The sequence below is a fragment of the Neophocaena asiaeorientalis genome, unplaced genomic scaffold, assembly GCF_003031525.2.
Source record: "Neophocaena asiaeorientalis asiaeorientalis breed wild unplaced genomic scaffold, Neophocaena_asiaeorientalis_V1.1 scaffold450, whole genome shotgun sequence".
Taxonomy (NCBI): domain Eukaryota; kingdom Metazoa; phylum Chordata; class Mammalia; order Artiodactyla; family Phocoenidae; genus Neophocaena; species Neophocaena asiaeorientalis.
The window spans coordinates 3,069,067-3,095,873 of NW_020175674.1; the positions used below are offsets into that span (position 1 = coordinate 3,069,067).

The following is a 26,807-nucleotide window of genomic DNA, read 5'->3' on the forward strand; positions in this document are numbered from 1 at the left end:
GTGTGTGTGTGTGTGTGTGTGTGTGTGTGTGTGTGTGTGTGTGTGTGTATTATCCAAAGAGGTCAGGCTGTTTTCAAATGGATGGTTGACCTCCTGGCTGTATTAAGAAGCAGCAGGATCACCCTGGGGGCCTTGTTGACTGCCCTGTGACTACAGGACCCTTGGCCCCGGGCCACGTGGGTGTGCAGAGACCACTTACTTTCCCTCGGAGCTGTAACTGTTGATGCTGCCGTCCGTAGACTCCCGGCTTGGCTGCCTCACCATCTTTCTCATCTCGGCTGCCATGCCCGTCTCTGTGCTTCTCTGGATGGTGCTTTTTAACTTCTTGTGGCCTGACTCTGACAGGAGAGAGTAAAAGAAACTCTAAGTTTGTTTTAGACGATTCCCCCTGAATATCGATTGATTCCGCAAGTACGATAGTTAATTACGCATATAATTAAAAATCTACGCAGAAAAGTAGTGTCCAAGAGAATACTCTGATTAATTAAATCTCTTTGCCAAAGGATGCTTTGGCCAAGGGGGTAGCAGCGGAAGGCAGACCAGCTGCCTGTATCCCAATGAGGCAAAATGCACTCCTTGTATTACTGCTGCTGAAGTTGTCAACTTCAGCGAAAAACTGGATTTTGCACGAACTGTTCTGTGGAACCTAACAGGTTTCTCCTAATCAGGGATGCTCCAACTGCATAGGGACAAACCTAAATGAAGGGACCATGTCCTTTAAAAGAGAAGAGGCACTTGGAACTCAGCGTGAAAAATACCGCTGTGTTGGTACTGCCAGTCCTCACAAAGAAAAAAAAGCAGCACTTTTTAAAAGATTTTTGCAACACCGTAACATAGACGATCTCATCTGACATGACACAGAGGTTACCTATGTAGGCAGAACAGGTACTATCTTAATTCCAGGCTTCACAGCTATGCGTGGCCTTTCGACCCAGCTGTAGCCTTCTGACCACAGTTTTGGGCCAAGTCTCTTTTTGCACTGTGAATCATACTGGCTGATTATTTCCTTGATAAACTCTAAGTTCAGAGCAACTTTCTTGAGCCCCTTTGAAATGCACTAGCCAGTATACTATTCATAGCAAGGATATGGAATTCTAAAACATTTATTTGATTAGAGCAATATCGCAAGGTTAGACAAACTGTTAGACTTTTACAACCTGCCATGCTTTTTCTACCTACACATTCTATATGCGTGTCTCGTTTCCTTTCCATTTTATTTTCACATAGTATCATTTAATACCCATGAATAATATATGAAAAATGCTCTATGTACATAACCACATCCATAAAATACATACATATGTGTATACATATAACCTTTTCAATCCTCATAAAACCCCTGTGAAGAAGATGCCTAAAAACATTCCTAAATAAACTGTATGAAAACTGAACGTTTTCCTCTCATTTTGGGTCACTGCAACACTTTTGTAAATTGTCCAATAAAAGATGTCGTGGGTTATATCCTACGGACTCAATGTGGAATATTCTCTATATAACAGCCATGCTACGTAAATTGGAATATGTCACTCCCTTCTCAAGATCCTCTGATGGTTTATCAATCAAAATTAAAAGAACGTCCAAACTGTTATCATGGCCCCAAAATGCATATGATCGGGTCCCTGGCTGCCTCTCAGACCTTCCCTCCCCCCATCCCACGTGGTCACTGTCCTTCCCTCAACTCTGCCTTCCTTGCATTTGCTTGGACACCCCAAGCATGCTGCTTCTGGGCGCTTTGCCCTGAGTCTGTCCTTCTGATTTGCTTATTTATTCAGGGCTCCGCTCCAACATCACGTCCTCAGGGAGGCTTTCTCTTAACCTCATCATTCTTCATCCCCTTGCCACGCTTTATACTTCTTCATGACGCTGCTCCGTCTGCTAGTAAAGCTTCATTTGTTTGTTTGTTGTTGTTTCACCAATTTGAAATTAATTTCTACAAGGAGGGGGACGTGGGGAATATTCCTCACCATTATCCTTAGTATCTCGAACAGTGGTATGAATCACAGCTCTCACAAGAAAGTGCATTTTCTCATCCCACTAAACACAATTGTACAATACAAACAGGTCTACGTTCTTTTAAAGATGGTACTGTTTCATTGTATGGCTATGTGGCATCACAATTAAACCATCTCTTTACTGATGAGCATTTGGGATGTTTCCAGTTGTTACAGGAGTTTTTATAGAGTAAATTTTTAGACGTTGAAATGCTAGTGAATGGGTAGGAATCTGTTTGATCTTATTAACTCTTTCTAACTTGCCGTTTAGAAACCTTGTAGCAACCTTCCCATGGACGTACCCATTTCCTCACCTACGGCTCTGGACTCTCCACCTGTCCTCTTTCCGGTCTCTGTGTTGCCCACTGGACTTGTCACTGTAGGATTTGTACACTCCCTCAAGGCAGGGACTTCACCTTTGGCCACTCTGGGTGCTGTTTAGCTTAGTTTGGGTGTTTATTTATGTGTATCCTGTGCCTCCTTCTTAGATGTAGCTCCTGTATGAAGTCACCGTGTAGAGCAATATTCCATCCCTGCGTGCATATTGGCTGCACCCCACCTGAGGGGAAGGGGCAAGCTCCCAGGGCGTATTACCCAAGTGAGCCAGCTAGAATCTTGAAAAATGTTTACCCCAGGCAGCCTGAGGCAATAAACGAGGGTAGAACACCAAATTCTATTGAAAATAATGAGGCTGATAGCTAGAAAAATGAGGGCCAATTTAAAATCTATATGGTGGGGGAATACTGAAAACTGGAGAGAAACAGTTAAGAGAATCAGCTGCAAGGGGTTCAGGTTAGAGTATCTGTTCATTCAGTCGTTCATTTATTTACCCATCCGTGCATCCATCTATGCATCCATCCATGCATCCATCCATCCAACAAATATTTACTAAGCACCAACCAGGTGTCCCACACTGTTCTAGGTGCTGGGTATATACTGATGAGTAACAGATTTTCTGTCGTCATGGAGCTTACATACGTGTGTGTATACAAGCAAGGCAATGATCTAATCAACAAATATATGTAATAAGCCTGGTAATCTGTGCTGCAGATAAAAATAGGCAGGAGAAGGGGGATGGAGAGTGTCGGGGGCAGAGCAGCAATGGTTTTATTAAAAAGGGGGTCAAGGTCTCATCAAGCATTGGTCTGGAGGACGTGAAGGGACTGGATGGTGGCCCCCACGGCTGGGTTGGTCCTGGTGGCTGTACTGGGGAGGCTGTGAGTGACGGCGGTTAGGAGGGGCCGCTGTCTGGTCAGCAGCCCCCAGTCCTCAGGTTTCCTCTGCAGTGTTTCCGGTGCTGGTTCTGAGTCCGGCCAGGAGGCTCTGTGTGCCTGGCCATCCAGATGATGGGGAGAGGCTGTCAGAGCCTGGCCTCTCCTGCATTTCCTAACACCTGTTACACGTGGTTGTCATGACATGCTTGTTCAATGAATGAAAAGAAAAAATTTAAAAGTGAAGAGTTCTTTATCAATTTGTATTTTTAATGGCGATATCAAGTTTTCTCATAGAAAGGTGTATCTAGAGGGTGTCCCCAAATCCTTACAGCAGTTTTAAACCTTCGTAGCTTTCAAAATGTAAGTGCTACACACTTTGCAAAACCATCATTTAAGAGGTTGGTTACTGAACTTTCTTTTATACTTATTTAATTTTGTGGATTTGAATAACAGTTTTTCATTTTAAAGTTTTTGTTTTAGTCCTTCTGAAGATGGCAATCATGGACCGTTATCTCTCGTCTTACTCATGTTAATAAATATGCATCACAAGAGTTCTGATGCACTAGACAATTGTAGAAAGGCCCGGGTAACAGCTGGGTAAACAATTCCAGCCATGAATCTGTCTGATTTATATTCAAAGGGCTCTCTTATTATCCGGAATGTAAGGGTTGGAAGGAACATTGTTCTATAGATGTGGAAACTGTACATTTGGAGAAGTATAATTCATGCAGCAAGTATCTGTGCAGCACTTGTCCTGGTCCTTGCCTTTTCTGGATGCTGGTGATACAGCAGTGAGCACAACCGACACGAACCTCTGCCTGATGGAGCTTACATTCTAGTGGGAACAAAGGCTTGTTCAGCATCCCCCTCGTTAGCCCAGAAGCTGGATGAGAAACCTGATTTTCTGAACCACAGTCTGTGATCATTCCATTATACCACGGTTTAGGAAAACACGGCGTCTGATCTGATTAATTTTACAAACAGAACAATAGTTTAGCTACACAGATATTTTCATGTATACATTTTCATAAGGGCTTACAAGTTCATCTGAAGACATTGTTAGAATCACATATATTCTATACAAGTGTATATAATTATTTGTATTCATATCTCTATAATTATAGCATAAATATGTTACATATGTCATTTTTAACACCAATATAATGTATTAAACCATTAAATATTAGAAAATACTATCATGTCTGTTCAAGATACCACCAGTATTTAATAATTACTTGTATCCACTGAAGAATCATTAACCAGATAAAGACATGAAGTTTGCTCTCAAATGATGTCATGAAACCTTTGACCTGAAACTTCTGTCCTAAGTACTATACAAAGAACAAAAGGATTAGAAAACTTGTACATTCACAAACACACAAAAATTAGTAAAATCCAATTATTGGGGTTAAGTATTTTACACATGCTTTAGAAGAGCAGATTTTCTCTCACAGAATGTTCCAAAATGTGTCCTATTTATATATGAACTCTCCCTTTTCATATTTAGAGGTGCTACATTTAGAAACAACTTATTGACTTATTAATTCTTCTATAAATGCTCATTAAGCACCAAGGGCCTATAATCTAACAGGCATCGTTCTAGGTGTTGGAGCTACACCAGTAATAAGACAGGATATCACATACCATAAATAACTGAAACAGGTCGGGTAACATGATAATTTTCGACAAATGTCACATAATATCACTTACATGTGGACTCTGACAAAAAAGATACAAATGAACTCATTTACAAAACAAAAATAGACTCACAGACATAGAAAACAAACTTAGGGTTGCCAAAGGGGGAAGGGGGAGGGATAAATCAGGAGTTTGGGAGTAACATATACACACTACTATATATAAAATAGATAATCACCAAGGACCTACTGTATAGCACAGGGAGCTCTACTCAGTATCTTGTAATAACCTATCATGGAAAAGAATCTGAAAAAGAATAAATAGGTATATAGATAGATAGGTATATGTATAACTGAATCACTCTGCTGTATACCTGAAACTGACATGATATTGTAAATCAACTATACTTCAATTAAAAAATAAAGATAGCATAAATTAATATAACTTAATAATATAAATTATCGTTTTAAAAATGATAATTTCAGATACTGGTAATCATCATAAAAAAATAAAGAAGAGCCGGTCTCAGACGAGTGAATTCCTTTTGATCAGCTGGGCGGGGGAGGCCACTTGTAGAAAAGGAGGCCGCCGTGCAAGGGTCTGAAGGAAGGATATTCCAGGCAGAGGAGTAAGAGGCGGACCCTGAGGAGGGCCTGACCTCCCCTGGCGGGTCTGAGACATGCGCGGGGAGAGGCTGGCGGGGAAGAGGCTGGCGGAGCAGCCCCGTGGGCGGCCGCGGGGACTCTGCGCTGACCGTGACGGGAAACCAAGGCGAGGGTCACGGTCTGATCTCCCTTCTCCAAGGGCCCCTCGAGCTGCTGTGTGGGACTGAACTGTAAGAGTAGGAGTGGAAGAAGCAGGGGCCGGGGAAGCTTTCCTACCTAAGGAGAGAGAACACGGCGGTCGCGGTCGCGGCTGGGGGAGCCGCAGGGATGCGCGAGGAGGGGCTTTGAGCTTGTCCTGCGGTGGAGCTGACAGCCCGAGCGCGCTCTGGTCCAGGAAAACTGGAACAATCACGAGCGTCTAGGTTTTCGGTTAGGATAACTAGTTGGATGACGGTGCCATTTACTGGAAAGGGAGAGGAACTCGTTGTAGGGGGTCGAAATTCTGAGTTCTCTGGTGGACGTTCCGGGGGGTGGTCCCCGAGATAGCGGCGCGGAGAGTAAAGCAGGAAGAAGATGTACAAGTCCAGGCACGAGAGTCAGCTCAAGGCTGGAGAGGTTGGGAGGCAGCAGACAGACAGACAGGACGCACCGGCATGGGCATGCAGGTGGGATAAAGACCTGAGGCGCCAGTGTTTAACAGGGGGGCAGCGCAGTGGAGCCCGGGGTACATCCACATTTAAAGGTCTAGAAGAAAATCAAGGCTGCTAAGGGGTCTCCAAGGGAAGACCTTTTAAGGTTCGGAGAAAAAGAGCTAAGTGTCGCGGTCCGCAAATCAGAAGAGTGAAGTGTTACAGGAAGTAAAATAATTAAGGCTCGATTACTACTTAGAACTTTAGTACGGAGCAGACACACAGACACAGACACTGCCTCCATGGGTATCGCTGATTTCGAGGGGGCCTGGGGGCCTGAGGGGAAGCATCAATTAGAAGACAGGGCGAGAGATGAGACTGCAGAGCAGTGCCTGGCCCGTTTCCAAAAGGTTTGCAGTCATTGAGAGACAGTATCTGGAGAGTCACATAGGACGAGAGCAGGTTGTCTATTTTTTAAGTCGTGTGGTATCAGAGCTTGTTTCTATGCAGGGGGGAATCGACAAATGCCCAGGATGAAACACAACAGTTCCGGGTCTAATATTATTGGTTGGAGAGGTGGATAAAGATAGATCATGTCCGATAAATCATCTTTCAGTCAGAGCGGTCTTTAATGCCAAACGAATAGTCAATTCCATCCATCAACTGGAAGAATCAGTAAAAGAATATCACCTAATGGATTAAACAATTGGAGTCCAAAAGATAAAAGTAATAATGTCCTGTCAAGTCACACAGAGAAACCTACAGAGTAAGTGCCACCTTCTGGTGACCCTGAAAGTAACAAATGAGATCAGAGATAAGGTTTACTTTTTTATATGTACAGTGACAAAATTCAGTTATTTTTAACAGAAAAGTTGTTGTGGATAATCTGATATGTTTTGTTCATTCACTCCTTTATTGACTGATTCAAGAAACCGTTTCCTGAGCGCTTCAGGCCAGTGCTGTGTATATAAACGTGGAGAGGAAAGAGGCCCTGATTCCAAGCAGCTCGCGGCCTCGTAGGAGCGAATGGCAAGTACATGTTTAATTGTGATTCAGTGTAAGTGCAACACGGAGGATTTCTTTTATATCTATTTGGCTTTAGGTATTTACCTTACGTAAACCCAATAATACAGAGAGAGGAGGAGAGGGCAAGAAAGAGAACAGTTTAAACAGTGAGGGGTGTCTGCGGCTTGCTCTGCCACTGAATGAGCACATAACCTAGCAGAATCAGGAGGTGAGAAATGCAGACGTTCTCTTCCTTCACTTTATTTCAGTTCCTGGGGAGAATTCCAGAGTTTATGATGAGCTCTAAAATCGGCTGCCTAAACACAAACCAACTACTTCATCTGCTGTGCAAACAAAGCGGCAGTAAAACAATCCAACTGACAGGACTGGACTCCCTGAGACACCGCAGGTTGGAAACCAAGGGATTTTCAAAGGAAATTTTAACTCCACGCCGATGGTGAAGGGGGATGTATATTTCAGGCCAAGAGAGCAGCATATGTAAAGGTCCTTGAGGGGGATGCATTTCCAGGTTGACCCGAGTTCAGTGAGTGGTGGGTGCAGCCCGGGAAGCCCTCACGTGGCCTCCGACCTGATGCTCTCGGGATGCATGGTTAGGTACCATTGGGGCGGCTGTTATATGAGTATTCATGTTATATTAGTACAGATTCTTACTGACCTCGAGGTCTTGGTCCTCCCAGTGCCAGCATTAACCACACACAGCTGTGTGTACTTTGTATTATGTACAACACACCACAGATCTCCAGAGACCATTCTTTACAAGAAAAGATCCAGCAATTCTGTTGGTTGTCAGATGCTTTCAGCATCCTAGAGACCACATAGTCGGAAAGTTTTACTAGGCAGTCGGTTCCAACAGTGCCATAGTAGGGTTTTTGGGTAATTTTTAAACAAACAAACACAAATGTTCCTTTTGTGCTGGGTCAAGGTTCTTGATTATATTTCATCCCATGCAAGATAAGTACAACTTGTAAAAGTTTCGTAGGTCTGAAGAATATTTTTAGAACATCGCATGAGGGTTCTTGGACTTTTATGGTTTCCCTCATTCATTCTCCTGTTTAATGCTACAAGCCATAACGTCTGCTGTTTCTCTTTCCTCTTCCCATTTTCCAAAGAGGTTTATAATGAAAGATACACAGTGCTCAAAAAGCTAAAAATAGGATGGTTCAGAATCTTTTTATGAGATGGATGGAATAAGTGCCCTTGATGAGATTTTCAGAATTCTTCCAGTCTTTCCCAGTGATGTAGCCAAGCTCCCTTATTCTATTCCCATAACCCGAAAGAGGCAAGGTGTTTCCTTTGCCGCCACGCACCTTAAGTTCTCTGCAGATATGGCTTTAGACAAGGGGCTGGTCCGTGCTGATCACTGACCTTTGCTTTCCAGCCCATCTGTGGCTAACAGCTGTTCTCTGGTGAGAAGCCCACATCGTTCTGACCGCCCAGAACACCTGCCGTCAGACCTGCTTACTCCACTCACCATACTGAGCTTTCCAGGAAAACGTTCGCTACTGCGACCTCAGCCTTTCCTCTTGCCCAGCTGGTGAAAACGTGAGCAACACCAAGTCCAAGATGGGCTTTTAAATAATCTGCATATTAAATTTAATAAGGCTGCCCCCAAATATTTAGGTAAAGAGGTGGACAGTCACAGAAACACACCACCTGCCCCACATCCTGTTCTGGCCAGAAGCGTCAGGGAGGGGCATTCACGTGCTGGACACCTCACTGCTGCAAACCGCTTGGCGTCACAGCCTCCATCTTCCCAAAGTGTGTCCATGGCCTGGACTGAACTGCGTCCCACTTCCCCCCTGCCCCCAGTTCATAGGTTGAAGTCCTAACCCTCAGTTCCTTACAGGACGACTGTGTTTGGAGATAGGACCTTCAAAGAGGTGATTAAGTTAAAATCAGCCCCCTAAGGAGGCCCTAATCCCACGTGACTGGTGTCCTTACAAGGAGAGATCAGGACGCACAGAAAGGCCACGATGCCCAAAGGCAGCAAGACGGCGGCCACCTGCAAACTGAGGAGAGAGGCCTCAGAGGACACCGCACCTTGATCTTGGACGTCCAGCCCCTAGAACCGTGAGAGTATAAATTTCTGTTATTTGAACCACCCAGTCTGTGGTATTTCATTATGGCAGCCCGAGCAAACCAATACATCTAGGGAGTGGATACTGTATAAGGTCATCTTCTTGTTCGATAAATGTGATGATTTAAATACAAGTTAAAGTGCCTGGGGATAAATAACCACCTAATTTGTCTGAGGACGAAATTAAGCCCCCAATGCTGGGATGGACTTATTGCAGCTTGTCTTGATTAAAAAGTGATCTGAAGCAGCGGTCCCTGACCTTTTCGGCACCAGGGACCGGTTTCATGGAAGACAATTTTTCCACAGGGGTTGGGGTTGGTTCAGGCGGTAATGGGAGCGATGGGGAGCCATGGGGAGCGGCAGATGAAGCTTCTCTCGCCTGCCCGCTGCTGACCTCCTGCTGTGCGGCCCGGTTCCTACCAGGTCACGGACCGGTACTGGTCCGCGGCCCGGGGCTTGGGGACCCCTGGTCTGAAGTATTACATGGATATGCCTAAATTGTTTATTAACAACTCAATGTTCAGAAAATAAGGCCTCAAATTTATTTGCGACTGACGAGGGATTAATCTCCAAAATATACCAACAGGTCATGAAGCTCAATATCAAACAAACAACCCAACCAAAAAATGGGCAGAAGATCTAAATAGACATTTCTCCAAAGGAGATATACAGATGGCCAAGAAGCACTGGAAAAGATGTTCAACATCACTCACTAGTTATTAGAGAAATGCAAATCAAAACTACAATGAGGGGCTTCCCTGATGGTACAGTGGTTGAGGGTCCGCCTGCCGATGCAGGGGACGCGGGTTCGTGTCCCGGTCCGGGAAGATCCCACATGCCACAGAGTGGCTGGGCCCGTGAGCCATGGCCGCTGAGCCTGCGCGTCTGGAGCCTGTGCTCGGCAACGGGAGAGGCCACAACAGTGAGAGGCCCGCGTACCGCAAAAAAAACACAAAAAAACAAAACTACAATGAGGTATCACCTCACACCAGTCAGAATGGCCATCATCAAAAAGTCTACAAACAATAAACGCTGGAGAGGGTGTGGAGAAAAGGGAACCCTCCTACACTCTTGGTGGGAAGGTAAATTGGTACAGCCCCTATGGAGAACATTATGGAGGTTCCTTAAAAATGAAAATAGAGCTACCATTTGATCCAGCGATCTCACTCCTGGGCATATATTCAGATAAAACTATAATTTAGAAAGATACATGCACCCCTATGTTCATTGCAGAACTATGTACAATAGCCAAGACATGGAAACAATCTAAATGTCCATCGACAGATGAATGGATAAAGCAGATGTGGCACATATATAATGGAATACTACTCAGCCATAAAAGAGAATGAAATAATGCCATTTGCAGTGACACGGATGGACCTAGAGATGATCATATTAAGTGAATAAGTCAGACAGAGAAAGACAAGTACCATATGGTATCACTTAAGCGTGGAATCTAAAAAAACGATACAAATGAACTTATATACAAAACAGAAATAGACCCACAGTCATAGAAAGCAAACTTATGGTTACCAAAGGGGAAAGGGGGGGAGCAATAAATTAGGAGGTTGGGATGGACTTGTACACACTACTATATATAAAATAGATAACCAACAAGGACCTACTGTATAGCACAGGGAACTCTACACGATATTCTGTAACAACCTAAATGGGAAAAGAATCTGAAACAGAATAGAGATATATGTATATGTATAAGTGAATCAATTTGCTGTACACCTGAAACAACACAACATAAATCAACTATACTCCAATATAAAACAAAAATTAAAAACAAAGAATGAGCAAATACAGTAAAAGTCCTCCTAGACAAAAATGCCAAAACCAAACCAAACCAAAAAAAAACCAATTTGATGCTTAGAAAATAAAGCCTCAGATTTATTTGCCCAGGAGTAAAATACATCACATTTAGATCAAATCCATTGTTTTAACTCTTCTTTGTTCTAAATTAACACTTTAATTGAAGCTGGATTTCACTTATTGAGTGTAAACCTAGAATAGCTACTTAACTGTCTGCCATCCTGACTGTAAAAATACAATACTTCAGGCTGAAACCTACTAAAAAGCAAATGTTTTATTGCGTGTTTCAGGTTTCCTCTTTAAAAAATAAATGTTTAAACTCAAGGTATTACTATTCAGGGAATCTTTCCTCTCTTCCAGTTTCCAAAGGCAGCCTAATACACTCCACGTTGGCTGGATCGGAAATGGTTCGAGGGGCAGCTCTGGAGTCAGACCATCTGGATTCAGGTCCCAGCCCCACCCCGTATTAGCTCTGAGCCTGTAGGCGGCTTACTTAGTCTCTCGGTGTCTCCCTTTCCTCCTCTATGAAATGGGGGGATTGTCTTGGGCAGTAAATGAGACGATCAGGTAAAGCTCTAGGGTCGGTTCCCAGCACTATTGAAGTTACCTACTCTTACCCTGTAAGACCTCAAGGTGTTTTGCATAGATTAGGTCTCCAAGCTGAATGACTCTAATTCCCCGTGTTCAACTCAAAGCACAGTTTTCTGTATCTTTCACATATTTAACTCAAAATGCTCTTTAGAATGAAGCATAAGTAAGCGGCAACATGTCACAGAGACTCTTCATGCCCCAAGTAGCCATCCTTACCCTTTTCTCCAGTGATAGAACTTCCCCCATCCTCCCAGCTAAGGCCTGGCCACATTTCCCTTCCCCTCACCCCTCTCCATGGGGATATGACGGTAGGAGCTGCAGCAGCCACTTTGAAAGTCAGTATGGGAGCATGTGTTGAAGCTGGCAGAGCCTGTGCCAGCCCCAGATGGGATGGTACACCGGCACTATTACGTGAGGGTCTTGATTAAGCCACTCTATTTGTAGGTGTCTTGTTACAGCAGCCTATCCTGTACCATAGTGCAGGGTATTCTAAATAAAATCAGTGTGGATTTAAACAAAGATAAAATAGTAGTTTTGTGAAGAGTATGCTCAATTCTCTAACTTTAGATCTGAGACTTGAATTACTGAATCGACCCTCGACAGTCTCCTATTTAGACAAATAAGGCTCCTCTTCTAACAAGAGAGTTAGTAGAGAGTTTTCTTCTCTGTGTTGTTTCAGAGAATGTGGGGTTAGAGGGGGAGAATCTAGCAATAAATAATGTTAATATCATCATTGTGTCAGGTACTCTGCAGGATACAATACATAGAGGGGTCCTTTCCTAGTAGCTTAATATTCTGAAACAAATATGCACAAACGAAGTTCCTAATTTTTGTGTGGCAGTGACCTCGCTGCACTAGTTACTATGGGCAGAAAAGAGAGTTTGAGATCACAAAGGACACGAGTAAATTTTTTTCTATATTGTATAAAACAAAGTAGGTTCTCAGCTTCTCACCACGTTCCTTCCAACCAACTGGATGGATTTTCAACATTGGGATAGTCTGATTTGAAATATGGGCTACGTGGCACATTTGAGATTCTTTTCAGGAATTTCAGAGACCCAGTGGGGCAACGTAAAGAGACAGGTGGGAATTCTTGAGAGAGTCTGAGCCAGGGGTACAGCTGATCTCGGGGAGACTTGTCCTATGTAACCAGTCACCACTGATGGAGAGGGCCCCATGTTGACTCAAGGTCGGAGCATCAGGCACCCTAAACAGTGGGTGATGGGCCAATTGGGTAGTTTCTTATTTGGGGACTCAGTGTAGCTTGAACCGGCCACAGAGCAGGAATTCATTGTGTTCAGGCTTACGACCTTCCCAATCCACAGCGGAAAATCAGGTAGCACATGTGTCTGTGCATCTCTGTACAGAGGGAGGGACATATAAACTCAGAACAGCTTACCAGACAATTACTGAAAGGAAGGAATGAATACTGTCCAGAGAAACGGGACAGAATAAAATGGGTTTAACTAGCTCTTAAAGGCAAAGTTCACGTGAAGAGGAATCTGTGGTTCCCTCCCACCTTCTTAGTTACGCACATTTATCACAGGGGCACGAGCCGTGATTTCCTAACAGATGGGATGGATATAAAGGGTCTGCATATCCAACAAACTTTGACAAAGATCAAATTACAAAATGAGTTAATCAGTACAATTAAGTACAACCTATGATATTCTAGGCACTAAGAAAAGGTCATCTCAGTAGGACCCTTAAATCCTCCATTTGTGCTTTCCAGGGCCCTGCTCAGTCCCTCCTATGGCCCTGCTCCTTCACAGAGGATGAAGTCTTTCCCTCCTCGGGGACCAAGAGGATGTGCCCACCCACCTGCCCACGTGCCCCCTTCTACACGAAGCCTCCGGATCCTTGGGAGCCTAGAATTTCCTACCCAGATGGCCCCGAGCCCACATCCGGGGCCAGCCCATGTATCTTTCTGGGGTCCAGCCTCCTAAGGATGCACAGCACCACCAATGTGGATGCCCCAAAGTCCAGGTGGGTGCAGGGCAGGGCCAACGGGTGGGAACCGAAGGGGGTGGGTGGAGGTCCCAGCAGGAGATGAGCCACGGCCAAGCCCAGAACTCTGCACAGTCAGAATTCTAAATTGAAACTTGACCTCCTTGGTCATTACAAAGATCTTTTTGTCAGTAGGAAACTAAAAGACCTTTTATTGAGCACTTTGTTAGCTTGGTTTACAATTTTTAAGTGACTTAGGGTATGTGGGCCCAAGCCTAGAGTCTCTCACGGATAAAACTGTCTCACGCTTCATAATACAAGGAAAACCTTTCTTTGATTCATGTGAAGGATTATTATTAGAAAAAAATCTGCTGGGTATTTTTTTTCTTTTTTAAAGTGAGTGAGTTTTTTTTTAAATTAATTAATTATTTTTGGCTGTGTTGGGTCTTTGTTTCTGTGTGAGGGCTTTCTCTAGCTGTGGCAAGCGGGGGCCACTCTTCATCGCGGTACGCGGGCCTCTCACTATCGCGGCCTCTCTTGCTGTGGAGCACAGGCTCCAGACGCACAGGCTCAGTAGTTGTGGCTCACAGGCCCAGTTGCTCCGCGGCATGTGGGATCTTCCCAGACCAGGGCTCGAACCCACGTCCCCTGCATTGGCAGGCAGATTCTCAACCACTGCGCCACCAGGGAAGCCCCTGCTGGGTATTTTTATATGGAGTTTTGATCAGACTCTGGAACACTTCCGATAAATTTTGATGATAAATCCCCAGGGGAGGTCTGTGGGAGTCACAGCATCCTGTTCTCTTTCAAGGTTTTCCATCCCATCAGTTCAGGAAACTTGGGAGGGGAGAAGTAAGGAGGAGAGGTCCATCACAACAGTTACTACAGATAGTAGTCACTGGGTGTGCATCTCTCTGAAGACTCGCCGCTCTGACCCTCTGGTTGGTGATCTCCACAATGTTGGGACACTATAGACCCAGAAGGAACATTCGTCATGGAAACGGGTGGCGTAAGAGCAGGGCAGCAGAATTTACACTTCGCAGAATAAAACGGGATGTGCTGGCACATACTGTGATGTCTGGTTTATGATCCTCATATACTTGGCTATTACTCTACGGAGTTTTAATAGTATGTGAAAGCGTTATTTGCTAAGATTTGACTAAGCAGAGAATCCAAAGAAAACGGAGGCACTGAGATCAATCTTTTTGAAGCTATAAATTTGGAAATTGTTGTCTTTTTTTTTAACCCCAAAATTTTCAGGAGAAAGTTAATTCAGAGGCGCTATCAGCCCTCTCTTTTCTTTCACATTTATAAAATTAAGAGGTAAGAAACACAGGTTGTCAGAGAGACCTCTTTTCTATTGGTAGCTTTTAAAAATAATCCAGTTTTCGTTTTATTAATAAGGACATTCAGAACTTCATTGGTCCGTGGGATACTTTCAATTCAGAAGCAAAGATTACAAACATGTTCACTGGCAAACTCCCAGGGGGTCAGCAGACAGAAAACGGTGCAGAAATCTCACACAGGTGGTAACTTAGCTATAAAACTACCCGTACTCACTGCCCTATCCTACCCAGACCTTATCCCACTACCACGGAGACCTGCATACAAACAATGGAGATTGCGTGTGCCATTGCAGAAGAAGCAAAGTCAGCTGGAGAAAGTAAGAACTGCTGAAGGTGGCTGTAATCTCCCCAAATATTAGCATCTGGAATCTGGAAATGTTTCACTTCAGTTTGTTATATCATAATTGGAGGCTTATTTGGATTTCTGTTTACTAACTATATCTGACTGTACAAATAAGTTCATCAGCTTAATTTCTAACGCCTGTTCTAGAAGATGGGCGTAAAATTTTTTTAAAAAGTAGTTATATCTATTTACTGAGTGACCAGAAAGGTAATTTATGCTTTAAGAGGAGGTAAAATATATCAAGATTACTAGTAGGCATAGAAGGAGTTAAGCTGATTCAAGAGAACAATTTCAGATTCTGAGTGGAAAGAGGAGAGTGAATTATTCAGTGGGAGAGGGCAGAGGGAGACAGAGAAGAGAGACCACTTTTCCTGGGGCAAAAGAGACCACAAGAGTGAGGGTGGCCATCAGCACGGCGGATTCTGAGCAGCTGGTCTCTGTAAAGCAAAGCGCTCTGACAATTTCATTTCAGGCTGGCACGGAGATCAAACCATGCCTAAGAGGATGAACAAAACAAGCGGCAAAATGGGCAAGTTAAGTAAACAGTGGTAATCGGAGGCCTGGCCACACAGGTCTTGGGAGTAATTTGGGGGCTGGCTGTGCCCCAGTGATGGAGAGAGTCCATGAGTGACAGGGACATCGCTTATATACAAAAGGGTCAACGTGGGCCGTTTGAGAACCTGCTGGCTGGCGGCTTCTCTACTGACTGTGGTTAAAATGTGTTAAATAAATACCATATGATATCACTTATGTGTGGAATCTAAAATACGACACAAATGAACCTATCTACAAAACAGAAACAGACTCACAGATGTAGAGAACAGACTTGTGGTTGCCAAGGGGGAGGGGGGTGGGGGAAGGATGGATTGGGAGGTTGGGATTAGCAGATGCAAACCATTACATATAGGATGGATAAACAACAAGGTCCTACTGTATAGCACAGGGAACTATATTCAATAGCCTGGGATAAACCAAAATGGAAAAGAACATGGAAAAGAATGTATAATATATGTGTATAACCGAATCACTTTGCTGTACAGCAGAAATTAACACAACACTGTAAATCAACTATACTTCAATTAAAAAAAGTATAAGTGTTAAATAAAACATAAAGTTGCACATCCAAAGAGCAAGAGAAAACCCTTAGGAAATAAAAAGAAAATGCTTGTTGGATAGAAAAATTGGTAAATCAGAATATTAAAAAGTTGGGGTCTTTAATTTTTACCCTTCTACCATCCATCTTTAGAAAATTAGGTGAACAAGAACTTGAAACATACAATAGGATAAAAGCCTAAAACGTGTGCTGATGACGGGAAACGCTGGTGACCAAGGCTCACCAATCTACACTATGGTGTTGCCTATCTCTTAAGGCATATAAGGAGTTAACTGAACTATGTCAAGCAGTATTTAAAGATTCTGTGGGTGGGACTCCCCTGGTGGTCCAGGGGTAAAGAATCCACCTTGCAGTGCAGGGGACGCGGGTTTGATCCCTGGTCAGGGAACTAAGATCCCACGTGCCGCGGAGCAACTAGGCACGCGTGCCGCAACTACCGACTCCGCGCACCTCAACTAGAGAGGCTGTGCGTCACAACTACTGAGCTCGTGCGCCTCCACTAGAGAGCCTGCGAGCCGCAAACTGCAGAGCCCATGTGCTCTGGAGCCTGTGTGCCACCATTAGAGAGAAGCCCGCGTGCCGCAAATAAGACCTGATGCAGCCAAGAATAAAAAAAATAAGAATTAAAAAAAAAAAAAAAGATTCTGTGGGCAAATAACAAATGTGCCCAAGCGGACATCTAAGCGTCGAGTGAAAATGTTAATCAGATGAGGGATAGGAGTTATACACGTATTATTGACACTAATTTGACATCCTTAACAAAGTCAATCCCTATCTGCCTCTCATTTTTCCTGATATTGCTTCTTATTCTCAAAGCATTGTCCTTAACTTGGCTGTAAAATAACGACGGTCCTGATAGTTTAACGAGTTAGAGAAGAATTAGGTGGTAACGACAGAAACGTTTGATTTTGGTTTAGCTGCAGATGTAGACTGAAAGTGTCTCCCAGCTCCCCAGTTCATATATTGAAACCTACAGTGTGGTGGGACTTGAAGATGGGGCTTTTGGGGGGGGGATTAGGTCATGAAGGTGCAGCCCTCATGAATGGGGTCAGTGCCTTTACAACAGAGACCCCAAAATGCCTGATTGTTCCTTCTACCATGTGCGGTTACAGCAAAAAGATGGCCATCTATGAACCAGGAAGCAGGCAATGCTGGTGCCCTGACCATGGACTTCCAGCCTCCAGAGCTGTGAGAAGTAAGTTTCTGTTGTTTACAAGCCACCCAGTCTACAGCATTTTTGTTATAGTAGCTCAAATCGACTGAGACATTACACGTCGTCAGGTGGGAGCAGATAGACATGGCCAAGATTGTACAGCTGTAACTCTTTTCCAGAAGGCAAACACCCTGATGTAACTGAAGACAAACCTGACATTTTTTCACTAGAGCAGAAGTAAATTTATAAGAATATTAAATACTTTTCTTAATATATCTTGAGGCTTATGTGATATGAAAGCAGTACAATAATTTCTTTTTGGCAATACTTATTTATTTTCAGTCCACAGAAATGAGGATTAAAAGAATACTAAAAATAAACACTGAGCTGAAATCCTGAAATGGGTACGACAGGTGGATTAAACTGGTCCATTTTAGAACAGAATAGACCTGAATCTTAGCACCGGCACTTTAAAAATAAGTGATCTCATCTAAACTCTTTGTTCAAAGAACCCAAGGTACGGTAAGTAATCCTTAGCTGGGGTCGCACAGCTTCTAATGCCACAGTGAAGATTAGAGCCTGGATCTTTTGCTGCAAACTCTCTCTGTCTGGCCTTTACTGTAGATAAAACTTCAAGTCCCATTTTGTAAAGAAAGAAAAAGTTTCATCATGAAAGCAGTGAGACAATGAGTGGATTGTTTGTTTCAGAAAGAGCAGACACTTTCACACTCCATTTATTCACCCTTTACCAGGCCAAGTCCAACCTCCAGAGACTTCAGCATCTGTGCTACAATAAATTGTTACCTAACAGGTGGTGCCACCTGGGTGCAGCCGTATATAGTGAACAGGAACCCAATCACTGCAGATTAGACAAGGTCCAGAGAGATGGCTCTCCGTTCTGCAGTTCTGAGAGGATTTTGCTTGCAAATCTAATTCTGAAATACTATAGTAAAAGGCTCTCAATAATGCTTCTTGAAATTACCTCTAAAGAAGTACAAAAGGAGAGAAGTACTGTATGTCCCTGGTACCCTAAATGCTTGGTAAGTTGATTTCAGCTGTATTTCTCTGCAAACAAGCAAATTCACACTTTTTGAAACAGAATAAGAAGTTCTAAATCAATCTGAGAAAAACAGCACTTTTATAGATTTGAAAACTTCATCTACTTTTTGCTAAGTTAAAGGCAGAAACAAAAAAAAATTGAAAAAGATGAAACTTTGGAAGGCAGCGGTGAAGACAATTATCTCACAAATAAACAAACAATTCTGATGAGATATGACGTCTGATTTTGTACAAGTTAAATACCGTGGAAACAGAGACCAGCAATTTCAATTGCTGAATGAGATACTTCTCTTCAACCTTTCTATTTTCCTCCAAGGGCACTGCAATACAATGTTGAAACGGAAAGCCATTTTTCTGGTTTTCTTGCAACCTAGGGCATAATAGTTATATTCACAAAGAATCCCACTATTTGCAAAACATTTTCAGTTTGCTGATGAGGGAACCATGCTTTGACTTACTAGGGTTTGTAACCAACAGTAGGAGAGCATGTGTCTGGGGGGAAACGCAGGTGAAATATCGATTAAACAAAATGTGTAAGGACTACTAGACCCTCAGATCACGGGCGCGCACACATGCACACACACACACGAAAAGACAAAGGAAAGACCAGCAGCTTTCATTGTTACAAGCTCTTTAACTGTTTTAGATCAAAGTGAAATTGACCAACATAGCTTAAAAATCTCAAGTTTTTCACATCGGGAGAAATGCCCTCTTCTTAGTTAGAAGAAGGCACATTTTCCCTCACATCCATTTGTCTTTCACTTTCCTGGGAAGACCGATTTCTCCTACCCTTCCTCTCTTCCGACTCCATCCTGATCTCTGCCAACGCCCTTGTCCTCCTCTTCTGGGGCCCCTCCCTCACCTTGGCAGCATCCCTGCCTTTCACTTTCTCTCCTCTTCTTCTCTTTAATTTTGCTCTTTAAACCCCGGAACTCTCAAAGTTTCTCCTTCCACAAACTGTCTGCCTTCTACACACCATTCTCTCATATACGTGCACACCCGGCCACCCTTCATTTCCCAAATATACGTTGACACTTAAATGCCATCCTTATCGGACTGTGGACTCAAAATTGAAAGGAGCTTGCCATCTGGTGGGGGAGGAAGACATACCAGCGATTCTAATTCAGCAGGATAAGAAGTGCAATTACACCCACGTGAGTGACAGGACAAAGGACAGACTTAACATCCCTTTCGAGGTGAGTTAAGGAACTTCCCACAGAGGAGGAGATGCCTGAGATGTACACTGAAGGTTAAAGAAACTGCTGGACAGATGAGCAAAAGGCACAAGGCATTCAGGACTGTGGGGCGAGGGTCCCCTGGAAGCCTCTCCACTAAGTATCAGAACAGCTGTGCCTCTAATTCTTCATTGTCTGGAATATGCACCTGATTCTTTATGTCTGTAATACCTGCCATCTGGAATGTTTTATCTTATTTCAAAACTGTACTTTCAAAGTTCACAGTAAAAAAAAACACTGGCCTTTTCTCAGTGCAAATTCTGTTTGGATCTCTGGCAGCAAGATTCCCCAATACAGGCCGAAATCAGGGAACTACAGTGTTCCCTGACCCACTGGAAACCTTGGGAAATTAGTGATAAAGTATAGCAAAGAGACGGACAGCCAAGGCCATGTGCTACTATGGTTCTCTTCCTAGCTCTTAATCTCATCTTTTTTTTTTTTTTGTATCTTTTAGTCATCTCTTCTTTCTATTGCCCCTTAAAAATGGTTTCTCCCAAGAATTCATCTTTGATGTGGAAGTTTCCAGCCTCCTCCGAGGAGCTCCCAAACTCTCTTGACTGACATGGATATATCATCTCTATGTGGGTAACTCCTGTAGTGATTTCTCCAATCTCAGCAACTTTCCTGAATTTCCAATATATTTCTGCCCATTTTCACCTAAGGAATCCTACCAGCCTCTTGGAGTTCATAACATGTTGGAAGTTTCTGTTGCTTTTATGATGTGTCACCTTGGCTAGGCTATAGTCCCTGGTCGTTCAATCCAACACACATGTAGGTGTTGCTGTGAAGGTATCTCGTAGGTGTGATTAGAGTCCATAATCAGTTGACTTGTATAAGGGAGACCATTTCAGATAACCTGGGTGATTTAAAGGCTTTGAGAGCAGAAGTGAGGCTGCCCTGATGGAGATGCCCCATGTGTGGGCTGCAGCTTCAGCCAGGGCCCGCGGCCACCCTGCCCTTCCTGGGGCTGCCCTGTGGATTTCAGACGTGCCCCACGATCACATACTATATACCAATTCCTGGTAATAAATCTCTTAATATATGTCTCGTACAGATTTTGCTGCTCTGGTTCAACCCTGACTGGTAGACGTTTACAGATCCCCAGTGGTCTTCTCTACTGATTTCCCATTTCTGCTAAAGGGACTGCCGTTTTTCCAAGATCCAACGTGGTTATCTTTGTTAGTGTTACCTTCTATCACCCCTACCTGTTCCTTCCATCTTGCTTCAGTTAATCTCGTCATGTTGAGATTCTTGTCATTTCAGTTGGGTTCGTACAACCACAGCAGACTAACTTTCATAAAGATGTCAGTCTCCGGCTCCCATGTTACTGGCCCGTGTTCCCATGTTTTATCCCCACCAACTCTGCCATATTTGCCTCTCTTGATTCCCTGATGGCAACCTTCTGCTCCAGCCAGGCTGCTTCCAGCCTGTTCCTGATTTATGAGCTGACATTTCCTGCCTCCAAGCTTCTCACAGCCCCACCTACCTGAGGTACGCCCCTCGCCCTGCCGGCTTCCCCTGCCAGCCCTTTAATTCAGCCTCAAGCATCTCCATCTACAACCAGGTCAGACCAGCCTAAGTTGCAGTGACACTGCTCTTTTGATTCCTGGATTAATGGGTTCCTTAGAAGTTAATTGGTAATTGATTATGAATTGCTCTATGAAAACACTTAGATGAATGTGATGGACTTTTAATAAAATTCTTCATTTACAGGTCATTTTTCATCTGAATCTCTCCCCTCAGCATTCTCCTGGTCAGAGTGCTTTGTGAGACACGGCTCTCTTGCAAAAATGTTTAACGAGTGAATTGCTGACTGAATCTTAGAAACCAAAGCTCAGAGCATTAACTACACACCTTCACAGAAGCCCAGAGTGGTTCCTAATAATTGGCCAATCAGATAAAAGGATATTCCAGACCACACTGATTCTGTACTGTTGGTCTTACACCAAGTTTAAAGTGTGAAGAAAAAAAAATACACTTTTTTACTTGGGTAGAAAAATAATGTCTTGCTGCCCATTAATAATAAGCAGAGATAAGGAACAAGAAGATGTTTCACTCAGTTGCTTAAAGGTGAGGATGGTGTGAAATCAAACAGATGTTAAGATTCCTTTTGAGACAAATGACTTCAACTAAATTGGGAATTAGGGGAGGGAAAGATACAAATTACAACGTATTACAGCCATCCTAAGCATATTTATGCCTTCTTTCCATGGACGAGCCCCGCTTCTGAAGTTAAGTGTTAATTGGAACTAAAATTAGGAATTAGTCCCATGTAAGTGTTACTCAGAATATAAAATAAACATGTAAACAAAACAGAAACACTGCGGCGAAGACTTTTCTTTGCTAATGTATAAAAGCCTTCATATGCAAGCGTCCTCCATCAGATTATGATTTTTTATGTTTTCTTTTAGAAAGGAGGAAGAAAGAAAGTTGCAAGTGTTGATTTCACCACACAGATTATACGCTTAGTCTTTGGAGAGCAGGACTGTTTTTGAATATATATATAAATAAGACTGCCCTTTTCCAGAGGGTTCTCAGAATGGCTTTGACACAGCTCTCATGATGACAATACTATACTTGCAATTTCAGCCAGACCTTTTGTGACATCAGCATATGAGTGAATAAGAAAATGAATTAGGAAAAAAACTACCATACTATAATTCTCCACGTGAATTATCTGAAAGCACAAAATGAGGCTATTTTTGAAATTTCCTTAAATTCTCAACATGTATGTTTTCTTCTAATCTAAAGATAGTTAAAACATACTTATTATTTGAGAATTTAATTAGCTTCTCTGAAATACTGCTGAGAACGAACTTCATAAATAGGTAGTCTTAGGACAAAAAGTACAAACTATCTTAAATGACACAGTTGCTAAGAGTCATCAGAAGTTATTCCCACAAACAAGTTACATTTCTCTGGTCCTTGCCTGACTATAACACACGAAAGGCAAAATTTTTGGAGCCTTATATGATTTATAATTTCAAAAGGTAATGAAAATATACTTGTAAATTTCCAAAATAAATGTCCATATAAAAGTAGTATTTAATTGTGTGTAAAAGGGTTATGTGATATGCAGAACAGCTGACGCAATTTTAAACACAAATGAAATTGCTTTAAAGAAAAAGCTAATTTTGTGATAACACTAAGAGGTATGTTTGAGTTGAAGCACTGCCCAATTTTAAATCCAGCTTTAAAATCCTGTAAGCCTAGGTTTAAAGTTTATCATATTTAGACCTTACAATTTAATACATATGCCTATAGTAGCAATATCCTTCTATAAGTACTTCATCCGCCACATCATTTTTACATTTTTTCTTTTTCATTCAATTGTTAGTAAGCTCAAGTATAATACTACCTCTGTTTGCAAACTGTTCACACAGTTTTGAAAGCTTCAGACAAACAGGAATTTGGCTTTAGTTTTCTGAGATGCTATACATTAACTAACGAACTCCTATTAGGACTTAGTAAATTCATATACAGAACACACACTTACCTTGTGTATCTTGAAAAAATGAAGAATCAGCATTAAGTTGTTCTCAGAGGAAAACTGAAGCCAAAGAAGCTCTGACTTCGTTTAAGTAACTTGTGTTTCCTTGGGAAGGAATATCGGAGCTCTGGGAAGCTTTACTTTCTCTCTGTCTCTCTCTCTGTCTCTCCTTCCCCACCCCCGCCCCTCCCTCTCACACACACACAGGATGATTAAATTGCTTCTGCCAAGAGTGTTTTTTCCAGAACCTATTATATTATACGACCGCGAAGTGAAAAATCACTCAGAAAACTTGCTATGCGTCATCTCATAAATTTGAAAAACTGCTAAATTGTCACAACGGGAAAGCTGCTACACAGTCACAAAATTTTAAGCAAACTATATAATGAAGACATATTTAAGTCAAATGAAATGAAGATCTGTTGCTTACTTTATGAAATAGCATGTAGCTTCCCTGGTTATGTAAGAAATATTGGAGAAGTTAAGCTCAGGGCTAACAGATGATTTCCAGGGTAGACCTCTTGAAAGCACTTTTGCAGGGGCAAGAGGAAGGTCTCATATGGGTGTCTTGCCCTGTTCCTGCACTTGTAATACATGTGTAATACAGTAAAGCTGTCAAAATCATCCCCTTCCAGATGCACGCAGAGGTTTCTTTTGCTTCCTCTGCATCCCATCCCCCTGCCAGGAGACAGCGCCAGGGCAAGGGAGACGGTAAAGCTCAGAAAAGGAAAAGGGCCCAACTTCTGCTGAGCATTTTTTTACACACCGGGCCTGATGCTCGGTGCTTTACACACATTTGCATTAACCCTTGTCATAACTGGCCGGTATTGCTGGGGTTGCTGTATTTTACAAGTATGAGAACTCGGGCTCTGGACTTCGGTAGCAGTTAGTATATGGGAAAACTACCACCACCAGCAAAACCAAACCTCCAAACAAAAGCAAATTCTAACTAAGCCTCCCATCCTTTAAACCTAAGTGGCTCCTTAAGCCCTGTTCATGAGGAAGGAAAAATGGCAGGAACAGAACCATTTTACCACCATCATGTTTGGTTTCTTGGGGTAGGAAAAAAACCTTTATTTGAAAAATATGATTTTTTTTTTTAGCAGAACCATTTCGGAGTGAGGAGTAAGTTGTCAAAAATAACCAAACAAAAACATTCTTAAAATGCTGTTGTTACAGGCAGTGGCCCCAATTATATAATTCCTATAATATCTTAACACTACTTAGTAGGCAAAAAGTTTATTGTATTTTATGAGTAATAAATATGAAATTGACTGTATGTAGCTGCTTGTTTTGTTTTTCACCCCGACTGTGTTTTTTCCTATGGTCCCTCCTTGCTTCCAAAATGAGCGTGAATAGATGAGAGGTCGTTGGGTGATCATACTTGCTGGTAACTCAGGACAGTCCTGGTTTACGCCTGCTGTTGTAGCCTATTATTAATAATGTTCCCTTTTCACTCTCAAAGATATTCCAGCCTGGATGATGAATTACATAGTCCACATACATAGGTAAGAAGTAGAGCAATAACAAGTTAAATTCAACTAACCCTGCCTGAAACCAGTTCCACGTGATATTCTGGAATTTCATTTACACGGTCGTTCAAGTTACAAGGGATGAAACGGCGAAGAAGGGAAGCCTGCGGAATTCAAGAGTCTAGCCTGACGGCTCTGTACATCTGCCTCCCGGGCCCTGAGGTATGTACCTGGGTCTCTTGCACGAGGAAACATTTGTGCATGATGGAGGCACCTCTGTCGGCACAACCGAAGCAGCTATCTTGGGGCCAGAGTAATGGAAAAGGGACAAGATTATAATTGAGCTTTCACATATAAAATGGCACGTGGGCAGTCTTTCACGACCAGTGTGGAAGCCCTCAGGCTGCTATTTTCTTTCCTTTGGATGTTCTTAATGGGGTGGGGATGGGGGCCCACGCGTGACCCCCTGAGATCCCGCCATGAGACCTTGATCCCTCTGATCAAGTGCAGCTGCCCTCAAAGGAATGATAGGAAGTCATTCGACTTTTGACAGCGCAACGTATCTGTTTGGAGGATCTCTTTAATAAGATGCGTTTCCCGTGAGAGCCAACATGAGGACTACAGAGAAAAGTAACCAGAGGGGTTTGGAAATGGGTGGGCACGAGCCTTACTGAAAACTCAGCATGCATCATGGCGGCACGTGGAGGGGGCCGACAGAGGGGGAGGCTTGTCTGTGTGGAATGCTCTGGACAAAGCCGGAAGGTCAAGAGTCAAGTCGGCCCTGAGCCCCAACAGAGAACGAAGGCACGGAGAGTGGAGGAAGAGGAGGGGCCTCCATGAGCAAACCTGCATGTCTGCGCGAACCAGGACCAGGGGAAGTGACCTCACTGAGCTTGCGGCTGGCACAGCTGCCCACCTCTGCCTGTGCTGGTGCCGCAGGAACCCACAAGCCGGGCGCCCTTCCTGCAACCCTGGGGGGAGACCCCGGGAGGAAGCCACAGGAGCAGGTGCTGTGGGAGCCTTGCCTCCGGCCCCTTGGCCCTCCCTGTTCCCGTCTGCAAGGATGCCTTCTCCCTGCAGGACCCGTGACTCTCTGCAGGGGCTCTAGCTGCAGGACCCCCATGTGGAAAAGAGGCCTAGAGTGCCAGGAAGCTGAGGACCCTGGAAGCAGCGCCCTGTTGATGTTGAGTGGGACTTACTGGATAAATGCCAGCTTCTCCCTCGGGGAGACGCCGCTCTGCTGTCTCCCATAGAATCCCAATGGGATGGAGCCCCAGTTGCTTAGGGCACTCATCTACCAAATAACACACCTTATACTGACTTCCTTTTCCTGTCTCGTTGCCCTGGGGTCACCTCAATAAACTACTTGCACTCAAACCCTTGTCTCAGGGTCCACTTTCAGGGAAGCCCAACCTGCACGGCTGCCAAAGAGAAGCTTACTTTATTTTTCAAGGCCGGAGATATGTGGTTTAGCCGATGTTTGAAAAATGTGGAAACTTTTTTCTTAGCTGACTGAACAGTATTTTATAACCATTAGAATAACGTAAGTTTTACTTGACGTAAACTATGAAAGACAAGCTTTCCTCAGACAGCGTGTGACAAATGCACATACGGCACAGTTTCCTTCAGGTATTCATCCTCTTTTACAGTGTGGACGTTCTTGTACGGCTGTCCATCCTGACTGTCTCTAAAGGTATAAGTATACTTCCGTCAACCGAGGACTATATGCCCATGGTCTGTTTCCTTGTCCTAATGTAGCAAACAGAAGTAGAAACTAGATCAGAAGGGAAACTAGAGTGAGACAAAGTTAAAGATATGCACAGACCACACAGAAAACATAAACAATGCCTCTGGCAATCTTAGGGCAAAAAAATAGGGGCTCCAGGATTGAGGTCTATTAGTAGGAACAGGGACAGGGGCTGGCCTGCAGCCCGGCTGCAACCAGGAGGGGAGACGCCTGGAGGGGAGAAGTCAACACCTGATGAGAAGGTGCGTTTCTTTGGAAGCTGGTGGGGAGGCGCCGGGAGCCCCTGTGACCGCAAGTCTTACCGGAACGGGG

The 26,807-nt window shown here is 43.5% G+C and overlaps 1 protein-coding gene across 1 annotated transcript in view; it reads right to left on the minus strand.

Moving 5' to 3' along the window:
* Positions 1-26,807, minus strand: part of RIMS1 (regulating synaptic membrane exocytosis 1) — a 395,670-nt gene that overhangs the window by 8,785 nt on the left and 360,078 nt on the right. Inside the window, 1 exon segment of the mRNA XM_024731859.1 lies at positions 200-338. Within this exon segment, the coding sequence (XP_024587627.1) occupies positions 200-338 (139 nt within the window).